Here is a 16815-nt window from a genome sequence, read left to right as displayed (position 1 = left end):
GGATATGGCTCGAGAGGCGTTGCAAGTCTACTCCTGGAGAACGAGGCTGATCCTAATCAACAGGGAGTAAGTAGATGGATATAATGCGCTGTCATTAGCAGTCATTCGTGATGATGCTGTCATGGTACTGGAGCTTCTTGATAGCAGAAAAGTCCAGAATATGGATGCACAAGACTTATACGGACGGACTCCGTTGTTGTTTGTAACAAGACTTGGGTTGATTGAGATCGTGTTTATACTCCTGAGTAAAGGTAGCTCCGCCATTCACACCGCAACGCAGTCAGGTTGCACCCCCTTCTCATTTGTTTCAGAACACAAGAACGCGAAATTTGGTGACTGGCGTGATGAGACACTACAACGGATCTGGTCGTACATTAGGAACCTTGAGATGGTGCGTGGTGTCTTAGGGAAGGGGATTCTTGACTCTGGCTCCGGCTGGGAGACAGGGCCGATGAGGGTATATACGCGGCCTTGCGATGTCTGCAATTTTTCAGTTTCGCAATTTGAGGAGTATCTTTCATGTGCTAACTGCCAATGCCAATTCGGGAGCTTTTCAATCTGCGGAGAATGCGTGGCGAGGGGCGCAAAGTGCAAGGATTCCTCGCATGCCCTCATCAAGAAAGGGGTGGGTGAGTGATACAGACCCGCGCTATTATAGACAGTGGATCTCCTTGGGTGACCTAGATATCTTCCAAACTGCTTTGAGCTGTCTACTACTCGGAGCCGCCACAAACATTCCAACCCTGGCGTTTGATGCAAGCAACCGCTATTTAGTCCTTGGTGAAGCCGCGCTAGGTCCGCTCTATGTCATTGGGAGCCTCTGTAGTACGATTATTACTAGACTAGTACATAGTTAGTATGGGCCTGAGACAACTGCCACGCAAAGTGGAGTGCATACGTATAGGTAATAGCATGTAGTTTTCTAAAGCCTAAAATTTGAGAAAAGCTATCCCACCTTTCGGATGTTCTGACATTGTGAAAGTTGAGTGGACTGCGCACCACTAAAGATGTTGTTAGGGGTAGTATATCAATTGACAAACTAGCTACGCCTGTTGGTACAAAAGGAATAGTTTAAGAACAGGAATTAAGCAGTTCAATCACGCAAAAAAAAGAGACTAGCACTAATGAGGTATAGCGGCATCCGGGTCAAGCATATACGCATCAACGCGCCCCTGGCCTCCCCACCCCTTTATTCATCCTTTAGCCCCCTCTTCCGATGTCTGCCATGTGCTCGCGATGTGGCACTGCAAAGCCCACTTTACCCGTACACCTTTGATATTCTCCAGCCTTACTTTGTGGTCTCAGCCCGCAATCAGATCCACCAAAATCCGGCCAACTCTGTGGAAACACAATGCAGCCCTCACCTTCTCAACATCAACAGCGAAAATGAGCACAACACATTGGGGCCTACCACCGCCATTCAGCGCTCTGGACCTCGACCCCGGGACCCCGTACTCTCGAGTCGCAGCGCAAATGAACGACTCTGGTCACCTAAAATGGGGATTCCCAATCTACCGCACGACATACGAGGACGGCAAACTGTAGTATGGTTTCATGGCCTCGCTGTATTAGCACGCAGAGGAGTCCCTAGAAAAGTGCGGCCGCCGCGAGCGCCTAGGATTATTCTTCAAATGTCTAGTAATCTAAGACAAAACAACCCTAAACCACGCCTCGTGCGCCACGGTACGATCCCACTTCCAGTCCTGGGTCCGGGACGTAAGCGACGCCCGCGATGGCGCCGGAGCCGAAGCAACCTCCAAGGATGGCGCGCCGCAGTATACATACTGCTTGGTGGTAGACGACAGGTCTCTGGTGTAGTACAGGGCTGCTGCGAGCGACCCGTTGAAGTGCGGCCAGGTCCCCGTTACGCTGCTTCCGGCGCACTGGGATCTCGAGGAGTATGATGGGCGCTGGGTGCCTGAAGTGGATGATGACAAGGAGGGCTACTATCAGTTTCCAGAGATTGAGGGGACCACGAATCCGTTTGTTGACTGGATGCTGCTAGAGCAGGCGTACATTACTTCGGTCTATGATCGGTTGATTGTGGAGGACTGGTATGATGTTTACGTGCGGCCGCCGAGGGTGTATCCGGATGAGACGGATGAGGTTTGGAAGGTTATTTGAGGCTGGGATCCAGAGGCAGGCTACAGTAGTCGCCGTAGTTGTTGTGGTCGTCAACGAGGTCTTGCCTGAGCGAGCTGCATTGACGCGTCAACCCGTTGTATCCCTCTTAGCAGCTACGAACTAGGTCATGTATGAGTATGGCTATCTCCACAAGCTATAGCATAATCATAAACAGTTTAGTCTAAGAACATCTAGCAAAATCGCTCTACCTAATAAGGTTCCTTGAGTCCTGTATATTGTTTTACCCCGCTAGATATAATAAGGGGCTATTAGCACAAAGTATAGCATTTGACGATCTGCCAACCGACTTGCTCACCATGTACGGCACTCCTAGTCCTATCTAGATCATCCTATTGCCAGAACAACTAACTAACAGAAGCTCTCAAGCCCACTTCCCCAACACAGCCATAGCAGCGGCCCCAACACACAGCCAGAAAAACGCCGCAAACACACCCCTAACATCCTTCCTCCTTCCTTCTCCCCCCAAACCCGGTTGGACCAAAAACTCCCGCGCCAGAACCTCCACAAGCCCCGAATAAATCAGCACCCCCGCACTCACCGAATCAAACACCCCGCTCACAATCAAAACCCCCTGACTCCCCGGACTATAGCTCCCGCGCACACATAACCCCACTGCGATAGCGAGCGGGGTCGAGAGCGCATATGCGACTCCTAGCATGTATGGCGTTGACGTTTTATGTGCTGGCCAGGGTTTTCCGCGAGTCGGGTTCCGAGACCGAGTCCCTCGAAGGTTTGGTGGAAGACGAGGACGGCGTACAACGTGGGGAACTCGGCGCCCGCGACGGAGAGGGAGAGGCCGATTAGCAGGGAGTGCAGGATGATGCTGCTTTCGAGGATTAGGAGGCGGGTTAGGGGGGGTTTCCAGTTGTTCCAAGAGTGGGTTCGGGTGTGTGAGTTTGAGGGTGTGGATGAGGCGGTGTTGGTGGTGCGGATGATTGTTTGCGAGGTCGATAGGAAACCCGAATTCAAGTTTGTGTTCGAATCATCTTCTTCCACCGTTTCCGTCTCTGATAACGACAGGGAATAATCAGAGCCAGATCGAAGCAACCCGTCCCCCTCCCCCTCCGGACTCCCAGCATCACCACTACCAGGGAGACCCCCATACTCATCTTTGCCCTCTTCACAGCCCTCACTCCCTCTTACAGGGCCATATCCATTGCCATGCACCGCGAAAACATCCACAAGAATCTCCACAAAGAAAGTCCCGACAACAGTCATAAGCACAATCCCCTCAACCCACGGATACTCCGTGATCACCCCCGTAAGACACGGATTCCGTAGCGCTTCAGATGCCGGGGCAAGCAGGTGGATGAAGGCTGTTGCGAGGAGGATTCCCGAGCCAAAGTGTTTGGAGGCGAAGAGGAGGGGCTGTGGGATGTGGATCTTGAAACGTGTTTTGGAAAAGAGGCGTTTAGGAGAAGATGTTGGTAAAGAGTAGGTGGATGTGGGTGGTGGACGAGCAAGTAGAGGGAAGAGGATGCCCGCCAAGGAGCCGAGGAGAATCACGAAGATCGACGAGATGCGCAGCGGGAGGGCGCCGTTAAAGTCGTTTCCTGTTTCGCAGGATATCGCCGCATCGTTGACTTCATCTTCGATGACGGAGCGAAGGAGGAGGGCGGCGGAGTCATCCATGATGCAAAGTAGAGCTTTGCGTTTGGTCAAGGAGGAGATGAGCTGGGATGGGTTGGTATACCTAGACAGCCTGCCCAACCAACAAAAGTGAGTAAGAAGCACACAAATTCCAACCAACAATCTCGCCCGACAAGCCAAAGTCCCAGCTCAGTTAGCAGCTCGTATTCAACGCCACCTAGCTCATTGATCCTGCTGTGGTTGCGGGAGGGGTTGTGCCGGTATAAAAGCCAAGGATGGGCTGGGGACCCGGTGGGAAAGTGGTAGATTGCGGACGGGGACCTTGGGAAGCGTTAGTCTTGATTGACAGGGTCTAGATCTGTCGGGGAATTTATTTTTCTATTTTATCCGGAGGTATGAGAACCGGTTTGCGAGTTTGCTTCGTATGCTGTTCTCTTGATTAGGGCTGGAGATGTGTAACAATTTGACAAGACTCGAACTGCAATAGCTTCTAGAGAGTGAGACTTTAGGGCACGAAGGTACCCATCTATGTAGGCAGCAGCAAGCTAGGCAGGTCAGCTCCTCAGTCCCCTTGTTGACACTAGGCCAAAGGACCCTGACTAGTGCCTGGACAGACCCTGATTTGACTTTTAGCCCTTCCCCCGCACTAGCGGGAAATGGAGCACTATAAAGTCCCACTTATAGGGTGGTCAGACCCTCCGCTACACACCCGACAGAGAGTGGACCAGAACTTGACTCTCGAGAAAAAAGTGAATAAGCGAGGACAATATATTCCAACTTTTCGCTGTTCATCCGTCTACGTTCCCTATTGAATCGAAGATTTAATGATCGAGGAGTGTCCAGCAACGAGGGTTCTCGCAAGCAATATATAACGCGGTAACAATTGGGTGGCAGTAGTTGATACTGGCAGCATAGCATATCATAATAACATCAACATAAAAATCATTCCATCATTTGCCTTTTCCCTTCCACTTCCAAAAGTGTGCAATCTTCCCACATCATCCCACACAACATACCATAAAGGACTAAGAGCCTGTCTACGAAGTAATCAGCACCTACTCCCTGATCCAGAGGCCAGCCAAGAAAGAATGTCTTACCATGCACTCGACTAGTGGGGCTGACAATGATAAACAATACCACCAGCCGTACCGCACGACTCGACCGGCTGATGAATATGGCACTCGGTGTCCGCCGGGACAGTCGGACAGCAGTACTCGCAGTTACCCAGCGTGGTGCAACCGGGTTGAGTTGCTGGACAGGCGAGGCGGGCGTTGAGGAGGCCCCCTGGGAGGGCGAAAGCGAGACCCAAAAGGGAGGGGAGGAGGGTGAGGGAGAGTTTCATTGTGGCTAAGAGCTTTTTCAGTGATGTAGGAACGGTGCTTTGAGTTTTGATTGATGATGATGATGATGATGCCTTGCAAGCTTCCACTCTCGCCATATCATGCCGGCTTTTATACCTCACCAAACGATCGACATTCTCTTCTTCAGGCACCCCGCTCCCCTCGTCAACGGAATCAATGAGTACCCTCCAAGATACAGGATGCATGTGACCGCCCAACATCACCCAGAAAGCAAGTCAAATGTGACGCCAAGCCCCGTGGCGGCCGCGATGTCACTCGACATCACCTTCTCCCACGACCTGGGTACCCCAATGGCCTGCTCCTGCAGGGAAAATGTAGGGCAACGATAGCCGTGACGTACCTGATTAGTCCCTTGACGGCGGAATCCTCGCTAATGCCGGCGTGCAAGGTACTCACTCCCGCTCCTTGGCTGATATCGGGTGCTTGGCGGGGTTGGCATTGGCATTGCCTGTGCACTGCACGGACAGGGACTGGGACAGACAGGACTCGCAGAGTTCGCGGGTAGGCCGGATGCAGGGGAGCTGCAAGGACATAAATAGGGTACGGTACCCGTGCTGCTTCAAGCTTCGTGAGATTGCCACCCATCAAGCTCCCATTGGAATCGTCCGCTTCAAGATGGTTCTCAATCGGTACGCGATCATCCCCCTCCTCCCTCTCCTCCATCGGGGAGCCCTCGTCCTCGCTCTTCCACAGGGAATCACCGCGCCGCCCGTGTCTCAATGTACAGGCACCTCAACATGGATCGGTCTCGAGACCCCGATCCCAAACTACCACGAATGGTCGACGTCGCTCGACTCGACCTACGGCGACCTCCCCGCCACGGGAGTTAGGGCTACGGTGTTTACCACGGTCTTGAACCACGGCGGGCAGATTATCACGGCGTACGGGTTCTACGACTCGAATCATCTCTCATCCGCTGGGTATGAGGTCCTCACTGAGGTGATTACCACCACGGGGACGTGCACGACGACTGCGGCGCTTCCACCGTCGCCGACGGGGTCGGATTGTAGTCCGCATGGGGATCATTGTATACTTTTTGCCCCTTTTTTGAGCGTGGTCAACATAGTCAAGATACAGCGTTGTTAACTTGTATATGAATAGGGCACTGCGAGCCAACGACTCCCCCCTCTTCTGAAACCGACCCTCCAGCTGGAGTATGCGAACCCCACGACGACCACTGGCACTGCCCGCCTGGAGTCCCCGAGCCAACGACTCCTCCACCTACAAACCCTGAGCCTGAGCCAACCACCACTGCCCCTCCTCCTGAAGGCGAGTGCGAGCCGCACGACGACCACTGGCATTGCCCACCAGGAGTGCCTGAGCCAACCACACCTCCACCAACCAACCCAGAGCCGGAACCAACAACTCCTCCCATCGAGACCGAGCCCCCGGCTGAAGGCGAGTGCGAGCCCCATGATGACCATTGGCATTGCCCACCCGGTGTACCGGAGCCGACGACCCCGCCGCCGACTACGCCGACGGATTCTCCTTCTAATCCGCCACCTGAAGGTGGTGAGTGTACACCTCACGGCGATCATTGGCATTGCCCTCCGGGTGTTGAGGAGCCCTCGACCCCGCCACCGACGGATGATACGGAGACTCCCACGGATCCGCCAGCTGAAGGAGAGTGTACGCCCCACGGCGATCATTGGCATTGCCCACCGGGAGTCGAAGAACCCTCGACTCCCCCTCCTTCAGATGACGATACTCCGACTGACCCTCCATCTGAAGGAGAGTGTACACCCCACGGCGATCATTGGCATTGCCCACCTGGAGTTGAAGAGCCCTCCACTCCTCCTCCTACAGACGATGATAGCCCTTCAGATCCTCCTTCAGAAGGGGGGGAATGTACACCCCACGGCGACCATTGGCATTGTCCTCCAGGAGTCGAAGAACCCTCTACCCCTCCTACAGATGACACCGAGACTCCCACGGATCCATCGGAAGAGTGCACCCCGCATGGCGATCATTGGCATTGTCCCGAAGGCATCGAAGAACCCTCAACGCCCCCTCCAGCTGATGATGACACTGACACTGATTCCTCTGAAGAGTGCACCCCACATGGTGATCATTGGCATTGTCCTCCAGGCGTCGAAGAGCCTTCAACGCCTCCTCCTACAGACGATACCGAGACGCCTACAGATCCCTCTGAAGAGTGCACCCCACATGGTGACCACTGGTACTGTCCCGAAGGCGTCGAAGAGCCCTCAACTCCTCCTCCGACAGATGATGACACCGAGACGGACCCATCCGAAGAATGTGTCCCGCACGACGACCACTGGCACTGTCCCGAAGGCGTCGAAGAACCCTCTGAGCCTCCGACTCCGACAACCTCTGATCCGCCGCTGTTCACGGGTGCTGCCACAAAGAGGGGAGCGCTAGGGCTCGACTCGGTCGTTTTGGCTGCGTTTGTTGTTGCGCTGGGTCTAGTGCTTTGATCTGGTTTCAATAATTAGTTTGCCTATGAGTCATGATCATGAACTTCAGCCTCGAGAGGTGAGGAGATGGTAAATGATCTTATGGACGATTGCTTTTCTCTCTATTATATTTGAAAGGCTGTATCGAGAACTCCCTGCTCTATTCAGGGCTCAGCGGTTTTCGCAATGACTATAGCTTAGATAGGACAAATAGCAATATTCACTGCATATTCACACTCACCACTCGTATATCACTCCTCTTGCAGATACGTACAACTTCAGAACATCCAGCTAAATCGCCTCCTTAGATTCTACTATTATTATCATCACACCATCTACATATCCCTGCTGCCTAAATCATGAAAGATTCCCCACTGCACTATTCACGGTCAACCAACCCTTTAACCAAGACCGGAACTCAACCGTGGATCCGAGCCACCGACCGCGTGGCCGAGGGCTCCACATCCACGTCCGTAGGGCTACTAGTTCGCTATACAAGCCTCCTTTGTGGGTCCTGTGATCTCCATTTCAACCGGAATGACGACGACGGTTCGGAATTAGACTTCGTGGGTTTTGGGAGCGAGATGTATTTAAATGCAGCGGTCTCTGCTCTATTTCGAGCTGTGAGTATACATACTTTCAGCAGCCCGTTTATATTCTCGTCTATTTGAGGACCTATCTATCTACTTCACCACCTACCTACCGATCCCGAGTCTGACCGAACCTGCGATATCAAACTAGTTAACCTCACACAATCACACAATGGGCCTCTTCTCGCATCACCACCACCATCACGGCCACCACCACAGCGATCAGCCGCCGGCGCCGCCTCCAGGTCCTGAAGGCCTTCCTCACGGTCACCATCACGGCCACCACGGTCATCACGGACATCACCATAACCCACCCCCACAAGCACCACACAACGGCCCCGGAGGCCCCGGAGGCCCAGGCAGTCCGGGTGGTCCCGGGGGTCCCGGTGGTATGAACGGCCCCAATGGCCCCTGGGGCCATATGCACCTTGGCCATCAGAGTGGCCCTCCTGGACATGACGGGTTCCGCGGTCATGGAGGGCCGGGGCCGGGACCACAGGGACCGCCTCATGGGCACGGTGGACCGGGACCCCAGGGGCCTGGGTTTGCGGGGCCGGGATTTGGAGGTCCTGGACCTCAAGGGCCGCAGGGTCCGGGTATGCAGGGGCCTGGACATGGACCACATGGGCATCATGGGCATCATGGGCATCATGGCCCGGGTGGTGGTCCGGGGGGACCAGGCGGACCGGGTGGACATGGAAGGTGGTAATCCTCTGTGGAACATTTCCAGTCGACTTTGGGCAGTTGGATAGTTTTGAACGCCGATTGAGTCCCCGCTTTCGTGTCAGATGCCAATCTGCGCGCCCGGCCCTCTGCATTATCAGTCTGGCTTTTATAAGGGGACGGACGGGGAAACCAACACCTGGATTCCGCCAGAACTTGCATTTATTCGCTTGTTTGTTTATTCGTTTTCTATATCTTTTCTTCTCTTGCTTTTTTTTCTCTGGCTTCTGAGCGCTGCAAGCTGTATCAGCATCAACTATCTTTGTTCTACGCCTAGAATATGGTCACTACCTACAATACTATACCACCTTGATCTATCATCTCGAGTCTTGTAGTTAGGCCATTGAGCACTTTTGCCCGGAAGGTTTCATGTACAGAGTGGAAACCATACACCGGCGACCATGGATATCATGCATTGTTCATTCAGTCATACATACGTTCTCATCCAGGATATCAACCCCTAACTAGCTCCCAATTCCACAGCCAGCAACACCACCACAACCCTCCAAGCAACCCCCTCCCCTTTTACTCCGCATTGCCAGCTCATCTCAACACCCACAAGCCCGAACCCCCTCCCGCCAGCCCCCATCAACTCCCACAAGAAACCTCATCCACTCAAAGAATATACCGAAAACTCTCAATCTCCAAGTCCGTCTTATTCGACAACCCCTGCGCAACCTCCTCGCTCTCCGTAAACTGGTCGGCGGTGCCATACCGCGCGTCGCGCCGCTTGTTCTCGAAGAAATAGTACAGCCACAGCAGGATCAAAAAGAGGACGCCGAAGGCTAGGCCGGCGATTGAGGCGGTCATTCCGGTCTATGCCACCACTCGGTATTAGTGATTTTCTTTTTGGCTTTTTTTGGCGGGGATGGGGAGGAGATGGAGGAGAGAGGTGTGGCGGGATTGTGATTCGAGAGGGAGTGGGATGATAGGATAGGGAAGAAGTGAGCGGGTGCAGACCTGATAATGCGGCTCCTCCCTCTCATAAAAGAACTGCGGCCCGGCAATATTCCCCACACAATACCCAATGAAGATAAACGCGCTCGTGAGACTCCTCTTCGTGAAACCCGCAACATTCGAACTAATCAGCGACAGCGACAGCGGCGTATTCGCCGCAAAGGCGACTGTCAGCGCCAACCCGGCGACGCGCGCCTCGGCGTGCGACTCGTCGAGCTTCCACACGAGCACCATCCCGATAAGCGAGACGGTCGTGTTGAGGATCATCATTGCCACGCGCGTGTTGCGGAAGAAGGTCGCGACTGTGGTTGTTAGGACGAGGAAGACGAGTTGGGAGGCGCCGAGGGGCATTTGCATTAGCAAGGAGCGGACGCGGCCGTAGCCGAAGCCGTTTATGATTAGGCCAGAGAACTATACCGAATCATATTAGCACGCCATCTGGGGCTCTCTGAGAGCGGAAGGGGTTGGGGATGCTTGGTCGTAGCAGAGGAGAAGGACAAGAAAGATATTTGTACTCACACTGGTAATCCCCCCATTACACAAATTCGTCGAAATCGAATACAGAAACAAGAACCACGTCTGCGGGTCCTTCATGGTCAACCACGCCTGGTCCCACCTCCACTTGCCCGTATCATTGACACCCGTCTTATTCCGCAGCGTGCGCTGCAATGCAATAGCGCGCTCCGTCTTGGTCAGGAAGACCGCCTTCTGCGGCTTGTCGGGTATAAGGATGAAGATGAGCGCGCTCATGAGTGTAGTGATCGCGCCGAGGATTAGGAAGAGCAGCTGCCAGTTCGTAATCGAGGTGATGTGCACGTTGCCGATTCCGTAGGCGATCAGGCCGCTGATGAGGTTGGAGATGCCGTTGCCGACGAACCAGGCGGCTTGACTACGCATATGTTAGGGTAACTATTGATCTCGAAATAGAAGGTGGGACGAAGGGAGGGAGGGAGGTAGGCGGGACCCACCGTGCGGGCTGCTCTTCACGAGTATAGAACATTCCGATACTGAGGGCGAATCCGGGGCCGATGACCGCTTCGCCGACGCCGAGGAAGAAACGCACGGCCATGAGACTGTCGAAGCCTTTGGTTGCGGCGTGGCACATGAGTATCCCGCCCCAGACGGCGCTGTTTTAATAAGCGAACCAGGTTTATTTCTGTGGATTGCAAGGGAACCTACACAGAAACACCCATATACTTTGCCAACGGCAGTCGGACCATGAGGTATGAGCTAGGCCAACTCCATGCAAAGTATCCAAAGTAGAAAATTGCCGACGTCCAAGAGTATTCTTGTCCCTGGAGGTCAAGATCCTCGCGCAGGTTCAGCAGGGTCGCTTGGCTGAGTGCTACCTTGTCCATGTACTGCATCATGTAGACGAGGCCCATGACAGGGATGAGGCTGTGCGAATTAGTTGGGACTCAATGGCGGTCACGAAGTCAGGCAATGAAGGGGTACATACGCAAAGTCGAGCTTCCGCACGACCCTCTTCTCCTGCTCGGGCGTATAGTCAACCGCAAGCAGCTCCCCGAGGTCAACATCCCGAATAATAGTCGCCTCAGCTTCAGCCTTGTAGTCCACACCCGTAGGCTCAGGAGGGGGAGCAGAGGATCTCCCCATTGTGCAGGGTTTTCTCTATCACTCAATTGAAAGTCCAAGGGGGAAAATCAGAGAAATCAAGCGTGGGACGAAGGGAAATTCGGCAGGGTCGCTTTATAGGTGGGACTGGAACTGAGACACGGTGGACCAGATTAATCTTATCTGATCGTCTGATTCCGACAACCCCCGCTTCAAGACCTCTTTATTATGGGCCGGCCGATAGCGGCGTCGTTTGGAGTGTTGCATGATTGGTGTGCACTTGCGTCGAAGATAGCATATGCAAGTGTCGATCACGGTGTGTGGTCCTATCATGTTGGCAGAGCTGCTTTGGGGGTGGCAAGCGCGGGAACCGGTTGGAGATAGTCTGCATTAGGCACGGCTAGGGCTGTCTGGGCGTGGAGTCGTGGGCGGCTTCTTCAGCGAAAGATCAGGCCGAGGGCTTATCTTCGCTTGCAGTCGATGTCTCAGACAGCCAAGGTAGAGATACTCAGAGAGGCTAGAGCAGAAACGAAGGTGGCTGAAATTTTTTTGATTCCCGGGCCCTAATTTAGGGCGGGTGTCGGCGCCGGAGTCCGCGTTATCCGCCGAGACCATGTGCTCAATGTTTCATAGTTGAGTCGGAAGGCGAAACTTTATCAGTAATCCAAAATCGCCGGTTCGCTTGCCCCGCACTTTAGCTATCAGGGTCAAAGCGTATCTAAGCTATCTCTCAAATCCTGGACTTGGCAAAGGAGAGAAGAGCCGCGCAATTGGGTCCGGGAGGGTAGGGTCTAGTGCTCCCCATTCCGTTTGAACAGGGTGCCATCACAGCTTAAACATGCTCGATATCTTCCGAGACCCGCTACACACAAGCCGTCGTCAACTACCTCTGCTCCAAACAGAAGAGGAAGCTGGGTCCAGTGCAGCCTGGTTAGCCGGATATAAACCAAAAGCCTCGCTGTTTTCCCACTGCATTGTGGATATCTCGGTCATTACACAGGCCAGAATCCACAAAGGGTACAGCATTTCAGGACTCCGCGACCCAAGAGCCCAGACCCCGGATATCCCTCCAGGCTCGAAACTGCCTATGCTAAGGAGCTCGACCATGATCTGGGAGACCAAGAAGGCCATCCAATGGCTGTATCACATGGGCCATACGAGCAAGTCGTCCAGACGCGCGTTCGTCCTCTGCGAGAGCTTCCTTCATCGTATCGCGCCGAGTCTAGGTGTGGATACAAGCAATATCGCGGAGTCGGGTCTCCGCCGCCACCCACGGGAGAGGAGATTAGTATGACAGGTGATGGGCTGGAAAGGGCTGCAGGGTAAGCTGTGGCACTAAGCGCCTCAGCCAGCCAAGAAGAATACGATTGGACAAACAAGGCTGCGGAGCACTGCAGCGACTCCCGCAGTGTTTCATCGGCCCGTTACGCCGTCCAGGCAGCGCAGCGGGGCTACCGCTTTGGCAGTCATGGCCCGGTTTGACGTGAGGAAAAGAGTGCCTTCATAGTAGTCCAAATTCTTCGAAAGGCCGTCAGAAGGCGATCATGCACATCAAGATCAGGAGAAGGGAAGCATAAATATTAGTATTAAAGGAGGTGAAATCTCAACCCCTATGTGTTTAAATGGCTTGCTTGAACCAAGGGTGTTCAAGCGTCTGTCTGGCGGTGATCCTTCTCGTTGGATCTAGGTTCGTCATCTTGCCCACGAGATCCCTGAATTCTGACTCCACATACGTCCAAGGTCCGAAAGGTTGTCTAGGGTTCTCTGAAGTGAAGTCGCTGGCAAGTTCGATCAAACGCTCGTGAAAAGGGTTATCTTCCCCAGTATGCTTCAACAGTCCAGCGAGGCCCTCCTCGCCGGCAAAATAAGATAAATGCCTCTGGAGAACATAGCGCCAGGAGTCTGACGCGTGAAGCTGGTTGACACTGACGCGAAAAACCATCTCATTGAGCATAACGTAAATCATCTGGAGAGCATCGGTATTTAGTAGGACAGCAAAGGTCCAAGGGAGGGACGGGCGTACCACAATTGCGAAAGAAAACACATCTGAGGCTTGGTTTTGGCGAGATCGGCACCAACTTTCAGCGCTCCTCCACATAGCGTTGCCACAGAGAGGACCTCTCAGCCACTTCCCAGGTGGCACAAGAACCGTATCCTCAAGGTCCGACATCTGAACCTTTTTGATTATCATTTGTCCCTGGATGCTGTCATCATAGTCAACAAGGATATTGTTGGCTTTGATATCTTGTTGAAGTCAGTACTGAAGTGAAAACAACGTTGGGGGCGGGGGGGAGGTAAGCGTCCCATTGTGAAGACTCCTCGCTCGTGCATATCAGCAAGCCCATGCAGTGCGCATCGAAGTATGTAGATTTTCGTCGCTCGGGTAGAGGCGTTCGGCTTAAACGAAGCAAGTCTCCGGCAAGAGTCTCCGGCAAGGAATGGGTATATAAATAAATCCAAACTCGGTTCTGATTGCTACACATCAGCAGATCATGCGGGGCCCACTGACGGTGGAGGCGGCAACGCCGACGCAGGGTCTTGTTGGGATTTCCTTCTAGTCTTTTCAGCGAGAGAAATGGAGGCAGTCAGATGGTCTCCAAGTAAGACCCATCAGATCTATCGCCGGAGGAACAACTTGCCAGAAAGCATTCATGGAAGGACTATTCACTGTACAATACGAATTCTGTAAAGCCTCAGCTCCGCCCAATCTTGTCGCGCAGCCACTATCGGCGGCAATAATGCCATATCCCTGATTTCTGAGCATGGGAATTTGATGCTGGAGGCCGACTTATCAAGGACAGGCAGAGTCTATACTTGGTCTTTCGAGTCTGGGACCAGGGAGAAGCCGAACCAGAGCCTCTTACCATACTTCACCGTCCTATGAGGCACTCGACCATTTCTGCTGGTTATCTGGCCCCGGTTGGCTTGGAACTGTCACTGTCCAAAGCAATGGCACACTGTAGGGATCCAACGCACTGACATTATAAACAAGGTAAAGAAATCTAAAAGGGCTGGGCTAGTATACATGGAGGACTCATACCAATTTAGCCACTCTGTCGTGAAGCGGATGAAAAGCCTCCAGGATTTTGCTCTCCGTTTTGGCAGAAGGCTTCGGTATCGACGTGCAGAACTGGGGTGTCGGCCGGTCGACCGCCAGTTGTCGTCAGCTCTTGAGGATGTTGCACTATGCCCTGTCGTTGGAGGCCCTGTCGCTGGAGGCTCTCGATAGTTGAGGGATTTGCGTGGATCACAGTGAGTAGACTGTTGAGCACTGTGAACTCCATTTTCAACTTCACGCTGTAGACTACCGTCTTGTAGGTTGTTTGAACGTCGAAGTTGTTGCTGTACTCGGTGGCGAGCAGAGATGCATCCAATAGGACCGCAATGGTGTTGACGATAATGAGATTGATGATGACTCTCCTGCCGGCTTGCCCCTTCAAATTGAGAACAGGTCTCAGGCCAGTCATTGTTTCCCAGATGTAGAGACCGCTTATGATGATCTCTTGGGCCGAGAAGCCAGCTAGTTGAATCCGTTCATAGATATTGAATGGCGCGATGAAGCTGGTGACCCCAGCATTGCTCCCGAGGAAGAGTATAGTGACGGGAACATGCAATATAAAAAAATTCGTTATAATCATGTATAGTACCCAACGACGACGACGAGCTTCGGTAGTCACCAAGTGGAGTCTTGAATACAGCACCACAGACTGGCCAGTCACCATAGCGTACCAGCCAATGCATATCAAGACACACATAGGAAAATTAGGTGCAAGTGCGAAGAAGCGAAGGAGAACCGATATAGAGTGGAGTAGGATTCCCAAAGTAGCGACCAGCATGCTCCAGAAGTAGAGCCCGCGACGACATCTGAAGGTGGTGAAGATCGAAATGGTGATCTCGAGCACATTGTAACATGATATCGCGAAGAACGCTGCAATCAACATGGCCATCGCCCGGGAGACGTTGATAGGCCCGGTTTCGCCCGCCATGTTGAGGGCTATCACCGGTCAAGCGTGAAATGTTGCCACCCAGAGGTCAACCCTGCTAACAGACAGACAGACTGCGCGGACCGTCCATGGGGCGATCTATACATGCTCATATATCCTGTCAAGATTATATAGTGATCGGCTTCTCGCTGGATTTTTTCACATCGGGGCAGAAGACATTGAAACATCCGCCATCTGGGGCCCACCCTAGGATGGACTTGGGTTGCTCATAACTGACAGATTTGAATTTTTCGAACAGGCCAGAAACTAGGAACTGGCTGTATTAGAGTTTTCAAGATTTCTTTTAGTGTATAAATCCTAACCATAATTCCACTGTTCACTAGTTACATCACCAGATCGCGCCAAGACATACCTAGTCTCTGGGTAAGTTGCCACTACCACAGTTCGCTCTACTATGACTCTTACAGAACCATGTGAATTTATAATAGCATGGTATATAGTTAAACTAGGTTATAGGTTATAATAACTCCATACCTACTAACTATGGGTCTTGACGGGCCTTGTGCATAGTACATAATCATGGACCCCTTTATGGGCCGTGCTAAGTAGCACAAGCATTAACTTCTAGTAATATGTGTCCTAGTAGTAAGCTCTTTAAGCTTTAAAGTTTACATGGAGAGGCTCATGTTATATATATCTATCGGCTTCCTTATAGCCTGCAATATCTTGGGTATTAACCTCTATAAACGCCCTGTATAATCTTGTTGAACTGATGCGTGATTACTAAGGCTGTTATGTTGAGCAGATCCCCTTGTACTCATGCCCTTATAGTTATCTCCTTGTTTCCAGGGGTTTTCGTCCCTTCCTCTTGATACTGCAAATTGGTATTCCTACACATAGTAAAGCCCCAGATTTTCATAGAAAGCAAGCCAAAGTGAACAAGGGCTAATTTGTATACTATACATAAGACATGGTAGTGAAGGACAAACTTGAAATAGACTGCTCACTTTTTCAAGGACTTAAAAGGATTTTTAGCACCTATTAAATGGAATAATCTATCACGTTTCCTATCGTGTTTTCCAGAGTCCTGTGAGACATCCAAACTTTGGTTGCCTGCATCAATAGCTTCTGCATTATTTTAACATATTGCTTCAATATCTTCATGACCCATTAGATCTGCTCCTATTCAATAATCCCGGACTAGGACTACAGTGTTCCTCTTGACCGAGGACGTAGATTCGTCTTTACCGTCCTTATTAACTAGGTTTTTAATTCAATTAGCAGGATTCTTATTATTCACTCTTAGTGCTTACCTGACTTATTATCCGTCGGCCATCTTTTTGTCATGCAACCGTCGAAGTTCTCTGTTGGTGAAATACTCCAAGCACTAACCAGCAAAGGTGTGGACAAAGATATCATGCGACGTTTCCATGAACATTCTTTACAAAACGGCTCCAAAATGGAGGCGTTGATCAAGTAGTGCATACCTTGGACTGGTGGTTCTAACAGGTCG

General features: G+C 52.3%; 7 protein-coding genes across 7 annotated transcripts; 2 read left to right on the top strand and 5 right to left on the bottom strand.

The window, feature by feature from the left end:
- Positions 1-1386: 1386 nt before the first annotated feature.
- Positions 1387-2124, top strand: BJX68DRAFT_264727 (uncharacterized protein; the record flags this gene model as incomplete). The annotated part of the gene is made up of 2 exons (XM_071045032.1): positions 1387-1541; positions 1824-2124. The coding sequence occupies 2 exons, from the start codon at positions 1387-1389 to the stop codon at positions 2122-2124; spliced, it is 456 nt and encodes a 151-aa protein (XP_070901141.1).
- Positions 2125-2506: 382 nt separating this feature from the next.
- BJX68DRAFT_254009 (Zinc/iron permease) lies at positions 2507-3777 on the bottom strand (the record flags this gene model as incomplete). The annotated part of the gene is made up of 3 exons (XM_071042826.1): positions 2507-2826; positions 2862-3150; positions 3289-3777. 3 exons carry the CDS (start codon positions 3775-3777, stop codon positions 2507-2509), a joined length of 1098 nt encoding a protein of 365 aa, XP_070901140.1.
- Positions 3778-5711: 1934 nt separating this feature from the next.
- On the top strand, positions 5712-7534 carry BJX68DRAFT_264725 (uncharacterized protein; the record flags this gene model as incomplete). Its single annotated transcript, XM_071045031.1, has 2 exons — positions 5712-6123; positions 6198-7534. 2 exons carry the CDS (start codon positions 5712-5714, stop codon positions 7532-7534), a joined length of 1749 nt encoding a protein of 582 aa, XP_070901139.1.
- Positions 7535-8145: 611 nt separating this feature from the next.
- Positions 8146-8558, bottom strand: BJX68DRAFT_232616 (uncharacterized protein). The gene has a single exon (XM_071039511.1). The coding sequence runs from the start codon at positions 8537-8539 to the stop codon at positions 8261-8263; it is 279 nt and encodes a 92-aa protein (XP_070901138.1). The 5' UTR covers positions 8540-8558; the 3' UTR covers positions 8146-8260.
- Positions 8559-9441: 883 nt separating this feature from the next.
- BJX68DRAFT_264723 (major facilitator superfamily domain-containing protein) lies at positions 9442-11400 on the bottom strand (the record flags this gene model as incomplete). The annotated part of the gene is made up of 6 exons (XM_071045030.1): positions 9442-9642; positions 9787-10194; positions 10303-10672; positions 10752-10910; positions 10963-11181; positions 11243-11400. 6 exons carry the CDS (start codon positions 11398-11400, stop codon positions 9442-9444), a joined length of 1515 nt encoding a protein of 504 aa, XP_070901137.1.
- A 1576-nt stretch (positions 11401-12976) lies between these two features.
- BJX68DRAFT_254007 (kinase-like domain-containing protein) lies at positions 12977-13665 on the bottom strand (the record flags this gene model as incomplete). Its single annotated transcript, XM_071042825.1, has 3 exons — positions 12977-13324; positions 13382-13602; positions 13635-13665. The coding sequence occupies 3 exons, from the start codon at positions 13663-13665 to the stop codon at positions 12977-12979; spliced, it is 600 nt and encodes a 199-aa protein (XP_070901136.1).
- A 737-nt stretch (positions 13666-14402) lies between these two features.
- Positions 14403-15344, bottom strand: BJX68DRAFT_264722 (uncharacterized protein; the record flags this gene model as incomplete). Its single annotated transcript, XM_071045029.1, has 1 exon — positions 14403-15344. One exon carries the CDS (start codon positions 15342-15344, stop codon positions 14403-14405), a length of 942 nt encoding a protein of 313 aa, XP_070901135.1.
- Between the last annotated feature and the right edge of the window lie 1471 nt (positions 15345-16815).

Source organism: Aspergillus pseudodeflectus (assembly GCF_044049435.1).
Source record: "Aspergillus pseudodeflectus strain CBS 756.74 chromosome Unknown BJX68scaffold_12, whole genome shotgun sequence".
NCBI classification, from domain to species: Eukaryota; Fungi; Ascomycota; class Eurotiomycetes; order Eurotiales; family Aspergillaceae; genus Aspergillus; species Aspergillus pseudodeflectus.
The sequence above is the reverse complement of the archived record's forward strand: the minus strand, read 5'-3'. Positions and strand labels throughout refer to the sequence as shown.

Bases quoted from the DNA above. Each gene is read 5' to 3' on its own strand.
- BJX68DRAFT_232616 (XM_071039511.1), bottom strand. From the start codon at position 8,539: ATGGCCAAGGTGCATATGGCCCCAGGGGCCATTGGGGCCGTTCATACC.